Source organism: Boleophthalmus pectinirostris, unplaced genomic scaffold (assembly GCF_026225935.1).
Source record: "Boleophthalmus pectinirostris isolate CB_2022bp ecotype Guang Dong unplaced genomic scaffold, ASM2622593v1 HiC_scaffold_11, whole genome shotgun sequence".
NCBI classification, from domain to species: domain Eukaryota; kingdom Metazoa; phylum Chordata; class Actinopteri; order Gobiiformes; family Gobiidae; genus Boleophthalmus; species Boleophthalmus pectinirostris.
The window spans coordinates 4,267,540-4,282,269 of NW_026570994.1; the positions used below are offsets into that span (position 1 = coordinate 4,267,540).

The 14,730-nt window shown below is 42.4% G+C and overlaps 1 protein-coding gene across 1 annotated transcript in view; it reads right to left on the reverse strand.

Annotated features, from left to right (window-relative positions):
• LOC110170895 (sodium/potassium-transporting ATPase subunit alpha-1) overlaps positions 1-13,911 on the reverse strand; it is a 79,664-nt gene extending 65,753 nt beyond the window's left edge. The window contains exon 1 of the mRNA XM_055166684.1: positions 13,714-13,911. Within this exon, the coding sequence (XP_055022659.1) occupies positions 13,714-13,725 (12 nt within the window). The 5' untranslated portion in view covers positions 13,726-13,911. The remainder of the gene's footprint in view (positions 1-13,713) is intronic.
• Between the last annotated feature and the right edge of the window lie 819 nt (positions 13,912-14,730).

Sequence of the window (14,730 nt, forward strand, 5' to 3'; positions counted from 1 at the left end):
AGTGAATTTTCCATGACTTTACGGCACCTACATGTGTAGAATTGATCAGACTTTTAGGACTAAATATGAAATGTTAATCCTTTCCATGAAGTTGCTGATACGATACATAGGCCACAGTATGATACATATCTTGATACAGTTCACTTTCGGTTCGATACGATATATTTCAAATCGATATAGTTCAATAAAAATAAAGGTAAAATCGTGGCTGTGATACTAAAAGTCTTTGTTAAACCACTTCTTGTGCAAAGTTCATATGAAACACAAACATTTTAATCCTCAAAACAGTGAAAATGTCAAATGTGTCGCATACATGAGTTCCTCTAAACAAGCAACAAAACTGTAGCTGTAACAAAATAATTGAGTAAAATATACCAAAAATACTCTAGGCGATATATCGATACAGCGGCCCACGATATCGATACTGTATCATCACATTAAACTAGGGTGACCAGATTTCTGTTTGTGAAAACCCAGACACGTTACCGAAGAATGGGGGGGTTGGACCTCGAAATTGAGCTACTCTCACCTCACAACCTGTTCACATGGCCTCCCACTTGTCTCGGGACAGAAAACTGAGAATTTCTTGTACAAGTCATCATTAAATGTATATTTGTGCTTCGGCATGTTGCAGGCTGACCGACTGTTTGTGTCTGCTCGCTCCTTCTGAGTCACAGAGAGCTACAAGAGCTGCTCAGTTTAATGCCCCCAATGAACGGTAATGAAAACCCGGACATTTCCATGACTTAATAAAAAACAAAACAAAACAGATGACCAGGAGACGATGCAAAAAAGACACTCTACATTAAACAATACGACATATCGATATTTCAATATTTTTACACACAGCTACTCTCCACTTTATTAAAGTTCAAACATTTTAAAAATTCTAAATCTTGTCAGTGCATTTATTGTCGTCTCTTTTAAACAAAAAGGCGCAGACGTTCAGAAATAATCAGACCAGACTAATGACAATTTAACAGAACGCTGGAGTTGCGTGAAAGAGATACTAAAATTCCATGACTTTTTCAATTTCCATGATTATTTCAGGATTCCCATGACCGTGGGAACCATGTCACATTGTGTTTTGGTCGTTTTTAAGCAGCTTTTCTGTATTTTACCTAAACAAATGTCAATGTACATCTCTCTTTACTGTTGGAGGGGATCAGATTAGTCAAAAATAAAAACATTTTTTGTATAACACTGCGACAAATTCACGGTTTTGAATAAATCTGCTGGGACGGGGACACAGGGCTCAGAACTGGGACTGTCCCGGGAAAATAGGAACGTTTGGTCACAATAATCTAGTTTCAATAGTAGTTTTAGTATCCAAACAACCTTAACTTTGACCAAAAATTTTAATTAAAATTAAAATGTCAAGAAGAACACTAAAACAATACTTCTTTGTTTTGCTACGGCGTCTCAATCTGGACAGTGAGAAAAACGGGCTAGCGGATACACCGTTAGCCTAGCAGGTTTATGAAAAAAGGATAATCCGCTTTTTTTTTTGCTTTTTTTTCCCTGTACGGGCTACACCTGCACCGTGTCGTCGGAAAATCCACTACACCAGCCCGGGTTTAGCGCCGTCTGATCGGGCTAGCAGCAGATTAGTGATGTTATGTCATGTGTTAGCGCTGAATGCTAACGGAATGCTAAAGGATAACGTTACAGATTCCTCCTCTCTCCTGACTTCTTCCGCTTTCTTTTACAGTTTCTTTCTCTCCTTCTCCTCTTTATATCCATTTGACTTCCTCTTTTCATTTCTCTTTCAATCGTTGCTCTCCTTCTTTTCTTCTTTCTCCCCTCTCCTTTTTTCTCTATCATTTGTCTTTCATGTCTCGCTTTTTCACTTACTCCCTTTGCTTTTCTATTTCTTTCAGTCCTCCTTTTTAATAGCCATCCCTTTCTTTCTCACCTTCCTTCACTCACTCACTCCTCGGACTTCTCTCATTTCCTCTCCATCCTTTCTTCTCTCCTTTATTGATCGTCTTTCTCTCATCCTTTTGTTTATAATGTGTTTTTTCTCCTCATCCATCCTCTCCTCTTTCACTTCCTCGCCTCTTCTTCTCCTCTTTCTACCTCTCCTCCTTTAATTTCTTTCCTCATCCACCTCTCGTCATTCTCTTCTTTTCTTCTCCTCTTTCCCACTCCTCCAAAACTCCATCTCTCTTCATTCTATCCTTTTCTTCACACCTCCTCTCTTCTTCTCCTCCCATTCCTTCTTTACATCCTCTCCTCCTTTCACTCATCCATCCCACTCTCTCCATTCTCTCCTTTTCTTCCCCCCTTCACCCTTACTTGCTCCTTCCTCTCCTCTTTCGCTCATTCTCTTCCTCCCTCCTTACATCCTCTCCTTTCTCTCCTCACTTCTCTTCATTCTCTTTTCTTCACCCCCATCACTTGCTCTTCCTCTCCTCCTTTTTCCTCTTCATTCTCTTCCTCCCTCTTTCTTCTCACCCCTCCTTCTCTTCCTCTTTCTCTCTCCTTACATTCTCTCCTCATCCATCCCACTCCCTCTTCATTCTCCCCTTTTCTCCCTCTTCTCCTTTCACTCTTCATTCTTTTCTTGTCTTCCCTCTCCTCTTTCTCCTCCTTTCTCTCCTCATCCATCTCTTAACATTCTCTCTCTTTCTCCCCATCACTTGCTCTTCCTCTCCTCCTCCCTCTCCCTCCTTACATGTTCTTTCTCTCCTCATTCTCTTCCTTCCTCTATTCTCACTCCTCTTTCTCTCCCCTCCCTCCTTACATCCTCGCCTCATCCACCCCCCTCCTTCTCCATCTCTCTTCATTCTCTCCTTTTCTCCACCCTGTCACTTGCTCTTCCTCTTCTCCTCCCTCTCCCTCCTTACATGCTCTTCCTCTCCTTTTCACTCATCATTCTTTCTTTCTTCTCACCCGTCTTCTTTCTCATCTTCCCTCTCTTCTTTCCCCTCCTCTTTCCCTCTTTACATCCTCACCTCCTTTCTCTCTTCATCCATCCCACTCCATCTCTTCATTCTCTCCTTTTTTCATCCCGTCACTTGTTCTTCCTCTCCTCATTCTCTTCCTCCCTCTTCTCACCCCTCTCCTCTTTCCCTCCTTATGTCCTCTCCTCCTTTCTTTCCTAATCCATCCCACTCCTTCTCCATCTCTTCATTCTCTTCTTCTTCCCTCTCCTCCTCTTTTCTCCCCCTCCCTCTCCTCCTTTGTCTTGTAATCCATCCCCATTTCTCTTCATGCTCTTCTTTTCTTCACCCCTTTACTTGCTCTTCCTCCATCACTCTTCCACTTCTTCTTTCACTCCTCATTTTCTTCCTTCCTCTCCTTTCTCCTCTTTCTTTCATTATATTCTCTCCTCCTTCCTTTCCTAATCCATCCCACTCTTTCTCCTCCTCTTTCCCTACTTCCTCCCTCTCCTCTTTCTTCTCGCCCCTCTCCTTTCTCCTCTTCCCTCTCCTCCTCCCTTCACTCCTCATTCTCTTGCTTCCTCCCATTTCTCCTCCTCCCTTTCCTCTTTCTCCTCCTTATATCCTCCTCTTTTCTCTCCTCTTTCTCCTCCCTCCCTCGCTCTTCCACTCCTCCTTTCTCTCCTCATCCATCTCTCGACATTCTCTCTTTTTCTTCATCCCCATCACTTCCTCTCTCTCCTCTTTCTTCTCGCCTTTCTCCTCTCTCCTTTCTTCCCTTCCTTACATCCTCGCCTCCTTTTTCTCCTCATCCATCCCACTCCATCTCCATCTCTCTCCATTCTCTCCCTTTCTTCTCCCCTGTCACTCGCTCTTCCTGTCCTCCTCTCTCCTCCATCTTTCATCCTTTCTTCTTCGTTGTGGTTGTAAAAAGACGGAGTTGGAGTGTGGACAAAAACACCACGTCAGCGTCTCTGGACACCGAACAAAAAACAAGCTCTCCATTCAGAGGAGCCCGGTTGCCAGCGGCGACCGTTGCCACGCCCCTCGCCAGATCTGTGAATGGGCCGCCGGCGTCGCGTGTGCGCCCGCCCCTCCCTCCCCCTGCTCTCCCTCGCTTTTCTCTCCTCCGTCTTCCCATGGCCCTTGCTCCCCCTCTTCTTTCTCTCCCCCTCTTCCTTCCGGCGCGTTAAAAGATTTAGAACGCTCTTCATTGAGCGCGCTGCTTAGCTCTCCAGACACGTCCAGGTGAACTTCCAGCGCGGGACAAAGGCCCAGTGAACGGAACCATGGGAAATCTTCTCGGAAACAGGAGCGCTGACTTATACTGGCACCCACAGCAGATTTATGCACTTCGCTGGTTCATGCGTGAAACTTTTGTAGAATCGAGGAACGCACTGATACAACTTTTTTGAAAACCGATATGAGTTTGAATATAATTATTTCTCAAGGTTCTCAGGGTCATGGAAATCCTGGAAAAGTCATGGAAACTGAAAATGTCATTCAATCAAAGTTTTGGAAAAGTCATGGAATTTGAGTATGTCTTCCACTCAACTCAAGTTCTCTTGAGGCTTTTCTAATTATTTCTGAACGTCTGCGCCTTTTGTTCAAAAGAGACGACAATAAATGCACTGACAAGATTTTCAATGTTCAAAAACTATAATCCCAAACCATAAAGTGAGTGGAAAGGGTTAATATTTCATATTTAGCCCTAAAAGTCTGATTAATTCTGCAGTAAAGTCATGGAAAATTCACTTTAGGTCATGAAAAAGTCATGGAAAAGTTTAGAAATTCTGGGAAACCTGACTTCTGTACTTGTCGATATTGAGCACCAATACCGATATTTTAACCGCCAACCCCATGAACATACACTGAGTTTGTTTACATGCACATCAGTATCCCAGTTATGGCAGAATTCTGGATCTGCTATTGACATGTGCGCTGAAAAACTGGGATACTCATATCAGTCATCCCGGTTATGACATAATCTTAGAGGAAATCAGATGGAAAGTCTCCCTGGCTGGAAGGTCCCCAAGCTGGAAAGTCATATTTCATCATCATATGTACAATGAAATACAGAGTTAAAGTGAGTTCTGAATGATTTTTGAACAAATTCTGTAGTTTTCTAAGTTTCTTGTGTTGCGCTGCTTATATGTAAGGAAATAATTTATTCATCCTTCTTCCCAAATCAACAGTTAAAGATGCTATAGGACACGGGGAATAAGAAAAAATGATTTAAAATATGATTTCTTAGTAAACTTCTGCGAGTAAATGAGGATTATATTGATATTACAGACTGAAGAAATGTGTGCCGCTTTGGAAAGATCGGTAAAATGATCACATCTCATTTTATTATGATACAGATGCTGATTTTCTAACTCCATACATTACAGTGCGTATAGCAGTCAACTAAAGCACGGCGAGAACGTCCCCCCTCCCGTGTGCCGCCCAAGAGAAGGGGACCCCTGGAAGGAGGAGGGTGACGTTCCTGTATGTATTTAATCCCGTGTATTTAATGCAGCTTTGTCCACATTTGTTTATGTTTTATGGAAATGAAACTTAAAACCACATGGCTCATCTGCATAAATGACAAGCTCTGAAAAAAACAGCTCTACTTGTGCACTGATGTGGTTCAGCTTCTGTCAGACTAAAGGACACGACTCAGTGGAATATGAGTGTTCTCTCTGTGACAGAGGATGTGCTGCTGATGGTGAGTCTGTTCTGTGTGTATGTCTCATTGGAGGTGGTTCATGTTAAACTTATCAGAAATTATACATGTGCAGGTCATACGAGTGCAGCAGAGCTCATTTCACTTATGTACAGTCGGGATACTGAAACCAGGATACTGATGTGTAATGTGTCGCGTAATATGGTATCGGTGCGTGGTATCGACAAATATTTAAAAAGTACGAGTACATTAAGGAAGTATCGTATCGGTGTATCCCTAGTAGAATCATCCATTGGTGCACAGATTCTTCCAAAGAGGCTTAAAAAAGGATGAAGAACTGAAATATGCGCTTACGTAACCCGTGATGACAGTGCATTATAACTGCATCTCCAGACTAAACTAGATAACAAGATGTCTAGACAAAATGGCAAACATAATCATGGTTTATGGAAGAGCGATGGCTTAGGGACCAGCTCTGTCACAGAAACAGCAGCAAGCCAGAAGGTCCTTACCCACGAGCTTTGGAGTTTTCATGTTCTCCCTGTGCTCGATCAGTACATGCAGATCTTAACTTGGTTCGTTTGGGCTCAAAACTCAACGCTGGACTGTGATTGATCTAAACCACTGATGTTCGGAACCAATAAGATGATGAATGATGAATGATAAAATAAGGACTTTAATAACCCTGAATAAACAGGGACTAAACCAGGTCTAAACAGGGACTAAAGAAGGACTAAACCAGGACTAAACAGGACTAAACCAGGACTAAATGGGGATAAAAGCGTAAACTCAGCATGGCAAATCCCATCACAACATGTGTAGAGATAAAGACTTTAATAACACTAAATAAACAGGACTAAACCAAGACTAAACCAGGACTAAACCATAATGGATAAGGACTTTAGTAAAACTGAATAAACAGGGACTAAACCAGGTCTAAACAGGGACTAAACAGGAACTAATCAAGAACTAAACAACGACTAAACGGGAAATAATCAAGAACTAAACCGGGATTAAACCAGGGACTAAACCATAAGGGATAAGGACTTGAATAAAACTAAATAAACAGGGACTAAACCAGGTCTAAACAGGGACTAAACCAGGACTAAATCAGGTTGTAAAGAGGGACTAAACCATAAGGGATAAGGACTTGAATAAAACTAAATAAACAGGGATTAAACCAAGTCTAAACAGGGACTATATTTGGACTAAGCCATGCCTAAACCAGGGCCTAAACCAGGACTAAACCAAGGCCTAAACCAAGGGACCATCTCTCTCTCACAGCAACAACCATCAAGCCAGAAGGTCCTTACCCATGAGCTCTGGTGGCCTTTCTCTACAGAGTTTGCACGTTCTCCCTCTGTCCGATCAATACATGGAGATCTTAACTGTAACATGTAGCTTCACGTTGCCTTAAGAGGTTGTTAACGTAATCTGCTTTTTACAGTTCACATTTCTCTGATTAAATCTAGAGATGGTTCAATATGGATATTTGTTCACCTGATAACTGTATCAAATAACTCGACTCTGGGAAGATTGATAAGTGTAGTCCCTCGAGTTCTACACATCAGTCTGGGTGGCTCTCACTGGAAGAGATAGGAACCAGTGAACTCACACCGATAGACCTTTTTCACAACGGCCGGAAGTGTCCCGCTGTAGGTTTGCGGAACTTCTGGTTGATGGTTTTCTGTGGCAAAATATCTGTGGAAATGTCTGGCGTATTCTCCACCATCTTCATAAATCTGCCCCATCACCAAACCTTGAAGACAAGGAAGATGTTTGTGCGTTTCTCAACTGGATGCCACAAAAGTTCGATTGTTCGACTTGTTCTGTGACGCTTCCATCAATAGACCTGCTTCACAACAGCCAGAAGTGCCGCCCTGTAGGTTTGCGGAACATCCGGTTAATGGTTTTCTGTGGCAAAATGTCGGGAAATGTGCCCCATCATCAAATCTTCAACAAGGTCCACAAAGAATTTATCCACAACTATCAAGGTAAGAAAGACGAAAACTTAAAGGAGAACAACGACGACGCATTAGTGAACTACTGAGCAAAACTAAGATTATTGTCATGAATAAAACATAAGTAACTTGTTCACTCAGACCGACTGTATAATTAAAATTAAAAATCGATTTCATGATGTCGATATTTAGCCAGGCTGGGGCCATCTAGTGCCTTCACTCAATTTAATTTCTCTCCAGCGACTAGGACTCGGTCAGGACTCGGAATACACTAGACGGGTCGCAAAAACCCCGGAAGTGTGAGTTCGGGCACCAGCCAATCAGCGAAGAGCCAGACATTCCGTGTTGTCAATGATTCCCGAGATCAACAGGCTGATGAATCAGGCTAGTCGATATTGGCATAGATGGATAAATTTGTGCGGTTCGAATGCGAGACATGTAATCTGTGAACATCTCTCGCATTCAAACTGCACAAATCCATCTATGCCAATATCTACATCATAAAATTCATTTTTAATTTTTATTCTAGAATCAATAATTCATTACCGCACCACAAGTAGTTCACTAATGTGTAGTTGTTGTTCGACTTCGTTTCAACTTCAAGAATGTTTATCCTTTGTGGTCTTTGTTGGTTGAAGATTTGGTGATGGGGCTGGTGGGAAATACGCCAGACCTGTCCAGACATTTTACCATAGAAAAGCATTAACAGGAAGTTCCACAACCGTACAGGGCGGCATTTGTGGCCGTTGTGAAGAAGGTCCAATGAGCATCACAGAACAGTGGAACAAGCCGAACAATCGAACTTTTGTGACATCCAGTTGAGAAACGCACAAACATCTTCCTTGTCCACAAATTCACAAACCACTTCCTTTGGCATGATTTTCACAAACTAAATAGTCCGTATTGATGCTAAAATCGGCTGAAGGGCGTCCGTTTTGTTTTGGTTTTTTCGACGCCAGCATCCCAAACCACAACGTCGCCACATGCCCTCCGTTGGTTCTGCATTAACTTCAGCCGGAAACCAACCAGGCAGATTCTCAAGAGTTTAAGAACTCACGAAAATTTCAAGGTTAGGTCTCCAAGATTTCACTTTCTCTCAATTTGAAACGGCACTCGCTGGAAGTTATCGAAATGTTTAAACGAAAAGCCAAAGTACTTGTTAGTCTTTGGTTCGTTTGGCCTGAACTCAAATACTGCAAGAATTCATCTGATGGTTTGTTCTTAGCCCATCTTTGCGAATATCTAACGTTGTATTACCAGATGAATTCTAAAATCCAATCTAATGTCACTTGGGTTTGGCATCTCATTACTTGCTGTGTGTACATTTTTTTTGCACAACTGGAATTTTTTTGGTTAGTTTTTGGTTCTATGATCGGATTTAATCTGTAAAAAGGTTGAATAAATCCCCTACTAAGTACTAAAGTCTTTCATTTGACTGTTATCACCATATTTACATCAGCCGCTGTCACTTTCTCACCTGTTTATTCCGGAAAACTCTATTATGATGCGCCCTTTATCACCGACACATTTGCAAGAACTGTTGAACCAATGCAAAGCCGGAAAATAGGAGACAGTTTCAAGTTCGAGCTGCTTAGCCCGGCAGTCGGCGAACACAAGAGCGATGTGCAGCGGAATGTGGATAAAACAATGAAGCAAGATAATAGAGAGAGAGAGGAAAGAAGAGAGAGAAGGAGAGAGAGAGAGAGGAAGAGGAAGAGGAGGGAGGGGGGGACGACGGGTGGCCCCTGACAAAAGCCCGAGTTAATAGACAGTGACTGGCCGGCGGAAAGAATGCGAGCCCGGTCGAGAGCTGTGGAGTGGAGCGGAGCGGAGGGGACACGGAGGACAGGGGACATAAGGGGGACATAAGGTGGGGGTCACGGGGGAAGAGAGGGACCGTGAAGACTGGAAGTGAAGGAGAAGACGGGGGGCCGATGTAGGGGGGACGTTTACAGTCATCCAAAGCCAAGGGTGTTTTTGAAGATACGCAGTGGTGGCGGAAGAAGTACTCGATTTTGTTACGTTTTTGTTACTAAAACTGCAGATACCAGACCAAAAATAAAAGTATCACACAAAAAAAGGTATTGAAGTGAAATTATTAAAGTACCTGCTTAAAAATGTACTTAAAGGTTGTATAGAGGCTTTTTAAGGGAAAAGAAATACAGCGACAGTCCTTTTTCAAATGTTGTGCATACGTGACACCACCTTCCTCCTCCACACTTCCCTCAGTAGAAAGACCTCCTCCCGCCTTCTTACTCTAGAAATCACGCGTTTACATCCAGCGTGCGTTCATAATTACTGTTGAAGTGACCTGTCTAGAAATAATTTAGTGACCGACACGTCAGTTTCGCGTCATTGCTGGAAGGAATCTCCAAGAATCACCAGTTTGGCTTCCCCTTTTCTTCTTTCAGCGACCTCAAAAACAGTCTTTCTTTTGCGGCGAACTGGTCGTGGATTCTCGTCCGCCATCGCCACAAACTTTGTGTGAAATGCGAGGAAACTACAGTTTGAAAAAGCCTCCAAGAACCGCTGCATAAACCACATAATCCCCGCACGTCTGCGAGTCAGTTACACTAGAAACGTAGGGAGTTTGATTGACAACCTAACAGCCAACAGATAAAGAGGCAGTCTCGTTATTTATTGGCTGATGTTTATTTGGCCTCACTACATCCACAGTTGATAGATTTTCATTCTTTTTTTTTTTTTTGGTCATCATAATTACAAGGCTGCTGCATCTCTGTAATGGTATTTTAAACTTTCATCGCCGATTTGAAACAAAAATAATAATAATCCTCTATACAACCTTTAAAGAGTAAAAAGTTAAAGTATTTCACACAGGTTTTGAGGTCTAATGAACCTTCAAGTGTACTGATTTTTGACACTGATTTCTGCTGAATTTTAAAACAGAAAAACTTCAAGAGTCTTAACAGAGCTTCAGACAGAGCAGTGCCTCCTGTTAGCGCTACAAACCCAAGGAATATTGATGACAACAGCCGCAAAGTATCAATTCAATCGAAAAGAAATGAGTAAGTGTTTGAATATTTCGTTAAAACTAAGTAAACAAAGATTAACGTCCAACTTCGGTTACAGAGCTTCAGACGGAGCAGTGCCTTCAGTTAGCACCACAAACCCAAGGAATACTGACGACATCGGCCGCAAAGTATCGATCGAAAAGAAGTAAATAAATAGTGACGACTGCATCGATCTCAAAAGTCTGCACTTGTTGCAATGAAATCTTTAATCTGCGCACGGCTCGCGGGCTTGAAACGCTGACTCGGTTTCTGCACGTCGAGAAGAATCGATTCCCCTCCGCGCCGACGATTCCTCCGCTCGCCGGCTCTTAGGGGCCCGTAAACCCCAGGGTGCGGTTGCGGACTGCAGTTTTAGGTGCCGCAACCCCTCCCTCCTGCCTCCCTTTCCTCTCTCCCTCGATCTTTCTCTCCTTCGCTTCATGCATTTTGGATGAACCTGCACGCCACTGTACCGGAGAGATTGGATGTTATCTGCGGAAATGTACAAGTTACGCACGTGTCAAAGCCGAGTATTATGATTAGATTTGGAATTTGGGTTTTAAGAATCTGAAATTTGGTTCGCGATTTGAGTTTTAAAATCTCTTCCAGGAGGAGCCATTTGACAAAAGACCGAAATTCGAACTGATAAACTAATCCGAGAATCTCACGCATTTCGGATTTTACACGAAGACCCCCATGGAGCGACAGGGAGGGCATCTGACGCACAACGATACATTTCAGAACGCATTTGTACGTCTAAACTACACTGTCATCATCTTTTACTCGAAATAAGACCCCGAGGAGACACAGGAAAGGCATCTGTCAGCTTTTAGAGATGAAAATTGATGAAAAATTTGGCCCCTCGCCGAAAACATTACATCACCGAAACGACTGCTACGATTTGGGAATTGCAACTCGCCGAAATATCGATTCAGTTTCAGATTTATTTCGGGGTCCATTGCCAAAAGGCCACTTAGCAAATGCATCAACTTTTCAAGACTTTATTTGCTACTCCTTTCCTCTCCTCTTTTCTTTTTTCCTCCTCCTGAAGTTGCTCCAAAGTGGCAATGCGGCAACTAGTGCTATCAACCCCCCCTTTCTCCCCTTCCAATACACCCCAACCTCCTCCTCCTTCTCTTTTTCTTTTTCTTTTCCCCCCCATCTCTCCATCCCTCCCCACCTCCTTTCAATGAAGCGATCGCTCCCTCCTCTCTCCGTCGCGTTGGCTCGGATCCTACACCGCCCCGTGCAGCCAAACGTTAACAAGTTAGACGTTTAAAAGAACAAATACGGTCAAAAAAAGAAAAAAAAAGAGATGATTTTTGCACAGATTTGTCAATTTGGGAGAATTTTGAGATGATTCTGAACCGCTGAAGTCGTCGTTTGTAGAGATCTAAACTAGAGGGTTCTCAGTTTTTACGCAAAATAAACCCAGGTGGAAGCAGAGGGAGGGCATCTGACACGCAGGGACATTTCTGAACGTGTTTGCAGAGGTTTAAACTACAGGATTTGCCGCTTTTGCGCATAAAAAAGATCGAAAATTTTGTGAAAATTCTACCATTTAATTGCTGCCAGTCTAAGAATTCCAATTAGGCAAACTGTGCAGCCAATTGGAAATTTTGTCTGTGCAATTTCACCAAACAAAATTTCAAAATATTAAACCCTAGATCTAAAATTAGCTATGAAAACAACGTGTGAAACCAAACTGGAAACGATGTGCATGTACATAAATAAATCTATTCGACTGGACGCGTTGGAGAGAGAAAGAAGGGAGCTGGAAGGAGGAGAGGAGGAGAGGAAGAGAGGAGGGGGGGGTGGGAGACGCAGTGAAGATGGGGTTGGATGGGGGCAGGGCTTTCATCACATATGGGGGGAAAAAAAGAGGAGAGAAAAAAGCAAAAAAAAAAAAAAGCACAGAGCAGAGCCAAAAAACGTTGCAGAGTGAATGAGCCATGGGCAGCTTAACATCTCTCTGCCAAGACCTCTCTTCCTCTCATCTCATCCTCTCATCCATCCTTCCTTCTTTAGTGCTTGCTCTCCCTCCCTCCTTCCTTCCTTTCCTTCCTTCCACCTCTCCATCAGCCCCTCTCTCGCTCGCTGAATGGGTAATGAGCGTTTGTGGGCTACCGTAGCTTCCGTGCGCCGCAGATTGGGCAAGGGTGTGGCATCGAATACTGTTAATAACACAAGATAATTCAATGCAAGCTACGTTAAAAAAAAAAAACACCAGCATACAACGTGCACAACGTGGACATAATTCAACAAAAAACAGGTTGCAATCAGAGCGTGCCAAATTGCCACCTCGAACCTGCACGAGAAATTATCCATACAAGTTAACGCACGGTCAAAAATGCATCACAATTAGCATATCTATTACAAATTTCTCTCAAATATGCAAATTTCTCAAAAGCAGCAGCGTTTCTAGGTCGCTGCCTACAGCTATGGGGACGTGTTGATAACTTTGAGAGATAATTTAATCAGCGAAGAACCTGCGAGACTAAAAATAGGGTTGAAATTTTTGTCAATTCAATTTCAAAATGCTTAAAAATCAAAACAAATTCGCTCAAATCAGATTACAAGTGCCCAAAAGTGACAAGCTGCTTTGTGAAACTATCTCCCTTGCATCCCCCGCTAGCCAAATCCAAAATTCTAACTTTTTAAGAAATATTTCGCCCTACTTTTTGACTTAAAATAGAGCAGGCTTTCGTAGCGTGAAATAGCTCCCCGCAGGCGTCGTATCCTTGTGTTTTTTAGTTCAAACGACCATCATTTCCGAAGGGGGGCTGGCTTCTCCTGCTGCTTAATGCCGTTACACACACCAACTTTGCATTAGAACATCCCGTTATATAAGCGGACACCAATCTGCTCCAAACGCGCGCACTTTCTCCTTTTTGCATCTTTCCGGAACGATGAATCAACTCCGAGAGACTTGGTTTAGTGCGTTAAAATCAATAAATAATAATGTTACGTGGTTAAAATGTTAAAATACGTGGATGATGACAAAGTAGCAGCGATAAGATAGTGTATTTTGAACATATCTTGGAGCTGTGAGCAGTGACAACAATCTTACGTTACGCGAACCACTTGTGAGAATTTACGCACGGATTGGAGCACTTCTGGAGCAGGTGTAGCGACGCGTGCCAGCAAATACAACCAAAAGCGTGGTAAAATATTGAAATTGTACTTACTCCTCTACCCATGGCTACTGCTAGGATGTGGGCTGGATCGTTCCCAGTTCAAGTAACAGTAAAAATCGAAAATCCACCTTAAAAAAATATTTACAGTGAAAAAATAGGAAATAAAAATTCGATCTCCCGGCTCTGACCCTCCGCTGATTTTTTTGTATTTTTTTTGTTTTTATGATTTTATTGTTTTGGAGTCCTGCCGCACGCTCACACCGAGCCACAGCCGCAGATCCACGCTTTTTATACGCCGCGGTCCTTCCATTGTGACGTCACGCTCCTCGCCATGGTAACCCCACGGACGGGGGCGGGGCCTCAGCATCATCGGGATTTAGATTTTTTTTTTTTTTTTTTTTTTTTTTCTCCGTTTCTGTTTCATTTGCTCATGCAACACACAGCGTGGATCAGTGGCAGAGATACAACTGTAGCAGATGATTTATTTTAAAGATACACTTAAATATGCAAAAAAAAATAAACAACATTGCAATTATAATTCCTATCTAGTGATGCACCTGTTCCACCTGCTTTTTTATTTGTAGACCAAATTACTATAAAAGTATAAATCAGGCAACTTTTAAGAATAAAAAAAATAATATAAAGAAAGATAATTTAATCAGAGAGGAACCTGCAAGACCAAAAATAGGGTTGAAATTTTTATCAATTGCGTTTTCAGATGCTTAAAATTAAATAGTGTTGTAGTCAAGACCGCACTAATCGAGACCAAGACCAGTCCGAGACCACACTGTCCCGAGACCAGGACAAGACCAAGACCTCTGAGAGTTGAGACTGGGACATACCCAGAATATTTAAGAGTCGAGACTGAGACAAGACCAAGACCATGGCCCATCAAGATTAAATCACGACCATCTTTGTCATTTTTAACATTTATTTGGATTTTACAGTTATTCTGGCACATTTATGTTAGTGTTTTTATAAATCTATCTCCATTTTATCAGATTAATGTTCATTTAGGCATAAAATAAGACAACAAACTGTACTGCACTTAAAAACTCGCCCCTTTTT